Source organism: Gymnodraco acuticeps, unplaced genomic scaffold (genome assembly GCF_902827175.1).
Source record: "Gymnodraco acuticeps unplaced genomic scaffold, fGymAcu1.1, whole genome shotgun sequence".
Lineage (NCBI taxonomy): Eukaryota > Metazoa > Chordata > Actinopteri > Perciformes > Bathydraconidae > Gymnodraco > Gymnodraco acuticeps.
This window is the reverse complement of record NW_022990990.1, coordinates 609,824-616,323: the sequence shown is the minus strand read 5'-3', so window position 1 is coordinate 616,323 and position 6,500 is coordinate 609,824. Positions and strand designations below refer to the sequence as shown.

The 6,500-nt window shown below is 39.4% G+C and overlaps 2 protein-coding genes across 3 annotated transcripts; one reads left to right on the top strand and one right to left on the bottom strand.

The window, feature by feature from the left end:
- The first annotated feature begins 272 nt into the window (after positions 1 to 272).
- Positions 273 to 3,417, top strand: bik (BCL2 interacting killer). Of its 2 annotated transcripts, none has more exons than XM_034235791.1 (6): positions 273 to 378; positions 467 to 495; positions 1,501 to 1,603; positions 2,191 to 2,343; positions 2,429 to 2,534; positions 2,821 to 3,417. In XM_034235791.1, exons 3-6 carry the CDS (start codon positions 1,509 to 1,511, stop codon positions 2,926 to 2,928), a joined length of 462 nt encoding a protein of 153 aa, XP_034091682.1. In that variant the 5' UTR covers positions 273 to 378; positions 467 to 495; positions 1,501 to 1,508; the 3' UTR covers positions 2,929 to 3,417. The 2 variants fall into 2 exon arrangements, with proteins under 2 accessions (XP_034091682.1, XP_034091681.1); XM_034235790.1 differs by having other exon boundaries at positions 2,429 to 2,541.
- A 10-nt stretch (positions 3,418 to 3,427) lies between these two features.
- mcat (malonyl CoA:ACP acyltransferase (mitochondrial)) lies at positions 3,428 to 6,433 on the bottom strand. The gene is made up of 5 exons (XM_034235789.1): positions 5,874 to 6,433; positions 5,314 to 5,401; positions 5,004 to 5,221; positions 4,681 to 4,818; positions 3,428 to 3,838 (listed from the first exon to the last, which is right to left on the bottom strand). The coding sequence occupies exons 1-5, from the start codon at positions 6,273 to 6,275 to the stop codon at positions 3,563 to 3,565; spliced, it is 1,122 nt and encodes a 373-aa protein (XP_034091680.1). The 5' UTR covers positions 6,276 to 6,433; the 3' UTR covers positions 3,428 to 3,562.
- Positions 6,434 to 6,500: the final 67 nt, after the last annotated feature.

Sequence of the window (6,500 nt, the reverse complement as noted above, 5' to 3'; positions counted from 1 at the left end):
TATATTTTTTTAGTACAAATGTGGTTTTATTTGCTAAAAGAATACATAGAGTTGAGTACATGTACAGTTTTATTTGGCTGACAGTGAATTATATTGAATATTTGCATATTTTAGACCTTACATGACTGATTTAATCGTAACATGTGTGTGGAAAGAATATTCTTTTAAATTGTATGTCAACTATGAACCTAGAACGTATTTATGTGGATTCACATACAACTGTTTTCCACTTGTTTATACTGTATGATCTGTCTGTTTTACAATGACGTGTTGCTGATCTGTCGCCCCCTGGCGGTCAGTGTTTGCAGCAGCAGGTAAAGGCGTGGTTAGTCACATTGTGGCAGTTACCTGAGAGCAACAAGATTAAAGGACGCTGCTGTAAGTACAGGAAAAACACTTTACGAATATGTATTCATTTCATTACCTACCTAACATTTAAACTATTATGTCTTTATATGTATTACAGGGCGGCGTCTACTTTAATCTACACACAAGGTAGGTTTTAGTTTATTTTGTATTTGTTATTGTGCCTTCACCTGTTGTAGGCCTTCTGTCTGGAGCGTTTATATCCGTTTAATATATAATGACACTAATCCAACATCATACAATACCCTAGTTAATTTGTAAATGTAGTAAGTCATTTCAAATGATTTTATATCTGTGGGATTAATGTGTATTTAATGTGTGTGATCTTCAAAACGACCTTTGTTTGCTTTGGGTAAGAAGGATGACTTCATCTCTTTGTTATGACAATATGGCAAATGAGTATAGGCTTTTACACAATTAAAACTCCAAATTGTCGTCTGGGTATTTTATTTTAGATCTAAAGCTATGATTATATAATTATAGGTTCCTATATAAAATCATAGCTCAGGACTATATTTTTTATGGTATTATTGTCGTCAAATTATCTGTAAAGATAAGTGCATATTTCCGCACAGGGATTTTTTTTTTCTTAGGTAATAAGAAAACTACTGTAAAATCTAAAACCAAGACATTTTGTATTTCTTCTTGGTAAGGCAGTTTGGTTGATTTGAGTTATGTAAATGCCTCATTTGCATTGAAGGCACATGAGTGCAGGTGGGAACAGGAAGTGCTCTGAGGACAGGGAACACACCTGATCTTTTGGGGGAAATAACAAGTCATAAAACCAGTAATAAAGCTAGATTAGTTACACAGATTCTTGCATAAACTAGATCTAAATATTCACACTTGTGTTGATGTAGGCTACAACCAGCCAGCAGATGAGGTCATCTCTTCAGATCTGGAAGAGCCTGTTTTGTCTACCTGGTTTTGTCTCCGATAACACATCCACCACCTATCCGGGTCACATGAGCCAGTATTTACACAGCCTGTTTATGAACGTTGGGAGTCGAGCAGCAAAACACTTTTTTTCACCATGGAGCCATTACCTCATCTGCATGGCTGATGAAGCTCTAGGAACCCTTTCTTACATATGCTGATATGAATCATTTGAATAAAACCGGTTTCTCTTTGCAGAAAACAAGATGGTGGAGCAAACTAGACAGCCAAGGCGCGTGGTGTCCCTGCAGGCTGGACTTGGGGAAGGGGACACTGACGTCCTGCTAGACGTGAACCTCAGGTATTAGACCATTCCCCAAATTAGTGAGAAAAACAACAACAACAATAATGCTCAGACAGACGTCAAGTGGGATCAATTGTACCAAAAATAAACTGTATTAAAAACAGTGGTTGATGGTCAACAATTACATTTATTTAAGTACTGTGCCTAAGTTTGATTTGGGAGTACTTGTATTTAACTCGAGTATTTACATTTTCTTCTATTTTATACTCATATACTTACTTGTAGTATATGTATACTACACTCTAATAAAGAGCCAAATATTGTACTGACTACTTTTATTTGATACATCTAGCTACTTTTAAGATTATACAATAAATAATAGGAATAATATATAATGAACCAAGTTTACAAAATCAGATATTGATCCCTTGGTGATATTCACAAGCTCAGCATTATATAAAGAAAATAAAGCTTCTCCTTTACTGGCAGCAACTTTAAAGTAATTGGGTTTTGTTTTAACATCTAATTTATATGAAAAAATCCCCCAAAATGTGGTACATGCTACTACTTTTTCCTCAAAGTGTGTGTGAGAACGGTAACATTGTGAACATAACTGAATCAGAGTGATTGTGGTTACCCTGCAGGATAAATGACAGGGCTGCGCGGGCCTTTGGGAGCCAGTTGGCTGCGATTGGAGACCAGATGGACCAGGAATGGGCCGGCAGACGGACCCCCTGGCTCCCCCCTCCTCTCCACATGCTGAGACCTGCGCAGGCCCTGACCAGGACCATATACCGGTATAACATCTGTTACAAAGAACATCTACTCCACCTCAACAGTTAAGTGACTGGCTGATAAAACATTGGTGTTTTTCTCTTCCAGGGATATCCACAGGCAGTTGTGGGGCTTCCAGGGCCTGTCTGCAGGGGTGAAGGCCTGGATAGAGAGCACTGCGCCTGGGCAGGGGATCTTCAGAGCGGACGCCTGGGTAAAACGTATTCTGTCGTATTTTATCTGTCTCAAGTGACCTTTTCTAATTGCACAAAATCAGGGTTTGTATGGGGTTTCACGACTACAATTTAAGCAATATTAAGGTATAAAATATAAAAAATGTCCAATATTGACCAAACTCTGAACTAACCCTGTACAAAACATAATTTATATGCATGCACATTTTTCCCTTCACATTCAAAATGTCTTATCGCAATGCTATTTGAAACTTGGGGCCAAATTATCCAAACAATAGTATCATTTAATTTTCTTTCTTTTCACAGGTGTCCAATTTAAAACCAGTAGCCTGCGCTGGCTGGACCAGAGGAGCACTGGGGACGGTGGCGCTGGTGGCTGCAGTTGCCATTTTCACTGCAATGTGGAAGGAATAAAAAGCATAAAAAAGGGCCATAAGCAGGTCTTTTGGGCCATTATATCTTTGACAAAAAAAGTTTGCAAATGAATCACTATTATTACTTACTGATTTGTTTCTGCTGTTTACTTTGAATTCTCTTTTTGTTGTATACTATTTTGATTGCATTTAAAATGATATGACCAGAAACAGGAGTAGAAAAAAGAGTTAAATTAGTTGTGTCAAAATAGTTTGAATTGGTTTTACAGTGTTGCCCGAAGAGATGGCCAGCGTATTGTAGCAGTGACATGTTTCACAGATGTATTAATGTAAAAACTAATATTTGACCCATGAATGTACTGTTGCTGGCCTGCAGTCTTTATCCAGATTTGTTCTTACGGGTTTAAGAGGCCACATTTTTTACAAATTATAAGTAGCCCGGCTTAATATAAAATGAAGGGAGCTGGACTTTCTGTGTCAGATTTGAACATGCTTTTTCATGTGATGCAAATAAACTTCTAAATGATGACATTTTGCAATTTCAATAATAAAAAAGATTTAATTACACAATGATAATACACTTACAAGACCATACGAAGCAACCACAGGAGCTTACAGGTATTTCTGTTGGTGTCCACACACACACATTTTTTGACCTCCACACCTCTTCATATTTAGTCTTCTTCATGAATGGCCACGTCCACATGTTCATACGTTTTGAAGGCCTTCATGTTACACCTCTGTAGAGTGGCACCGAGCTGATTTCCCGGGCCGACCTCGTAGGTGTAAGGGAACTTCTTTCCGTGCGTCCTCTCGTAGATCTCGTGCAGCGTTTGCTCCCACTTCACCGGCGACACCAGCTGCGTCACCAGCTGCCGGCGCACGTGTTTCTCGTTCATGTAGCGCTTTCCGTCCACGTTAGAGTACACGTTGATGTCGGGACGACGGACCTGAACGGGAGAGAAATATAGATGTTGGATGAAAAGGTGAGCTACTAAATTAAGAGTGTCGGCGAACAAATTGGCTAATGATGAGGTTACAAATGATCACGTGACATGGAATGATGAAAATAATTCATATTGAGGGGCAGAGGACGTCATTTTTTATTTTCCACAATACAAATGGTAGGTGAATGATGTAGGTTTGTTAAAGTTTGAATTAACAGATAAACCTTTTGTCCATAAAATGTCATAAAAAGGAGAAAATATGTATTTAGTTTCCTTTCTTTGCAACTGGATAATGATATCCCCATAAGATAGAAGTCTCACTGAAACTTAAAAACATGCGTATGACTCAGTCTTAAAACCTATATCCTTACCAGCCAAACTTATCAGACATGAGAGGTTACTTGATTGCGGAAAACAAACACATATTTTGCACTTTAGCATGAATAATGACTAATATTAACATTGGATTATTAAAATCAAGTCCAGATTTATATTTTGTTGATAGACTGATTCATTAATCGGTTAATTGTCGCAGTAGTCGTGTTTTTTTCCTTTTAATGGGAAATTGGGAACCACCACACAAGAAATTTTAATACATTTATTTTTTACATTTTGTAAATGGTTTATGTTGATGAAGTTTTCATTTAAAACTATACAAGATTTGTAATTATGGAGCAGCTCTTCTATAAGTGGGTGACTTGAGGGTGGATCATGGGTGCCACAATATATTTTTTGACCAAACGCTTTGAATACGGTTTCACTATGAAAAAACTAGGCAACATGAACTTCAAGTACATGTTTATATAACATGATTAAGATGTGGCTTAATAAAACCTGTGACTGACCTCCACCTGTCTGAGCACCTCTCTGAGCGGTTCAGTAGCCGACTCCATCAGCTTCGTGTGGAAGGCCCCGCTGACCAGGAGGGGTTTGGTCCTCGTGAACTGGAGACGTCGAGAGTTTTGCTGCAGGAAATCCAGAGCCTGAGGAGAGAATACAGTTATGATGAAATAGATTCAGAGCCTGTAAATTGTAAGCTCATCTAATCACACTTTTAGACAAATCAATATAACTGTACTTTAGATAAAACAACAAGGATTTGTGGTAAAAGTTGTCTCATCTGTTAATTAATAGCTATATTTTGGATGGCTGCCATAATGCTCCATACCTGCTGGTGCCCTGCAATGACCCTGCCATCAGGGAACAGGTAGTTGGCCACAGAGCAGACGGGCTCCTCGATCCCCAGGCTCATGCAGTGCTCTTTAGCCTGCAGACAGGCGTGTTTATACTGAGCCTGAGGTTTACCAACAACGGACAGCATCCCACTGGGAACCAGCTCTGATGCTCTCTGCATGGCCTCTGCACGAACCTTCACCACATACAGAGCTATAGGACACAGAGAGGTTCATATAAAACATATTCATTTTTTAACTGAGCAACATAGTATTTGTCGTGTCTAAGTTAGGAAACAAACTTACCTTCTGCAAAGTTCATGGCTCCAGAAAAAACCAGAGCAGCAAATTCTCCAACACTAAAACCTGCAGCAGCGACACACATCTCAATGGCCTGTGGACAAAAGTGTCAGAAGTTACATAAAACAATTAAATAATATGTATTATTATAAATTAAATTACTCAACAACATATTGAGTTGACCATTATCTCCACTGCGTTAATTATATTTTATGATACTGTATACCTTTACTCTAATAATTTATTGTGCACCCTATAAGATTACTTTTTCAGAACATTTCAAAGAATACACATTTTAGTGGTATGATAAGAAATGCCCACTTTTACAAGCTGCAGCATTAAAGTGATTAGCACTATTATAATAATATTATAATAATAATAATAATAATAATAATAATAATTATTATTATTATTATAATCCTGTTATATATTACATATGGTTTTAAAATGGGGCATTCTGCATACATTCCTACTTATATTGTATATATTTATATTTTACTCGGTAGTATTTCTGCTTAAACTGCTGGTCAATGGATTTTATGTTACTCGACTAATCGGACAGGCACCTTGGGGTTCTCGTGGTTGAGCCTCTCCACCGCAGCCAGGGAGGTGACGAACACGGCGGGCTGACAGTGCACCGTCCTCTGCAGCTCCTCCTCGGGGCCCTGCAGGCACAGAGACAGCAGGTCGTACCCGAGGATCTTCTGGGCCACCGTGAACATTTCCTTAACGTTAGGGTACTGCAGGAGTCCTCTACCCATGCCCACAAACTGGCTGCCCTGGCCGGGGAAGAGGAGCACGGAGCACTCGGCGGGGTCCTTCTTGGGTCTCCGCTGCTGCGGTGGCTCGCTGTCCGGGAGAGAACCCGGGGTTTCGGGGTGTTTGGTGCAGAGTCTCCTGCTCACAGACACTAGACTGACCTTCCATCTGGAGGCTGCTGACAGCCGGACACCCACTGAAGCCAGCATGGCGTCACCTGATTATGTCCTCACAGGTTAAGAAAGACCCATACTCTGTCTGGAAATCTATAATTTATTTAGCAAGAACTATTAAGTGTATTCCTAACAGTCAACATGAGACAGTCCTGAGGGCCGCCATGTTAATTGACGTCACAAGGTTGATTTGTTCTTCTTCCGGTTCATCTCTATGTTCTTTCATCATACAGCGACACCTTCAGGTCATAATATGTCACG

Coding starts and splice junctions, on each gene's coding strand:
- bik (XM_034235790.1), top strand. CDS start 1,509: ATGGTGGAGCAAACTAGACAGCCAAGGCGCGTGGTGTCCCTGCAGGCT. Junction 1,604..2,190: donor CTGCTAGACGTGAACCTCAG/GTATTAGACCAT, acceptor GTTACCCTGCAG/GATAAATGACAGGGCTGCGC. Junction 2,542..2,820: donor AGCGGACGCCTGGGTAAAAC/GTATTCTGTCGT, acceptor TTCTTTTCACAG/GTGTCCAATTTAAAACCAGT.
- mcat (XM_034235789.1), bottom strand. CDS start 6,275: ATGCTGGCTTCAGTGGGTGTCCGGCTGTCAGCAGCCTCCAGATGGAAG. Junction 5,402..5,873: donor TCAACCACGAGAACCCCAAG/GTGCCTGTCCGA, acceptor TTTTGTCCACAG/GCCATTGAGATGTGTGTCGC. Junction 4,819..5,003: donor TCATTGCAGGGCACCAGCAG/GTATGGAGCATT, acceptor TTCTCTCCTCAG/GCTCTGGATTTCCTGCAGCA.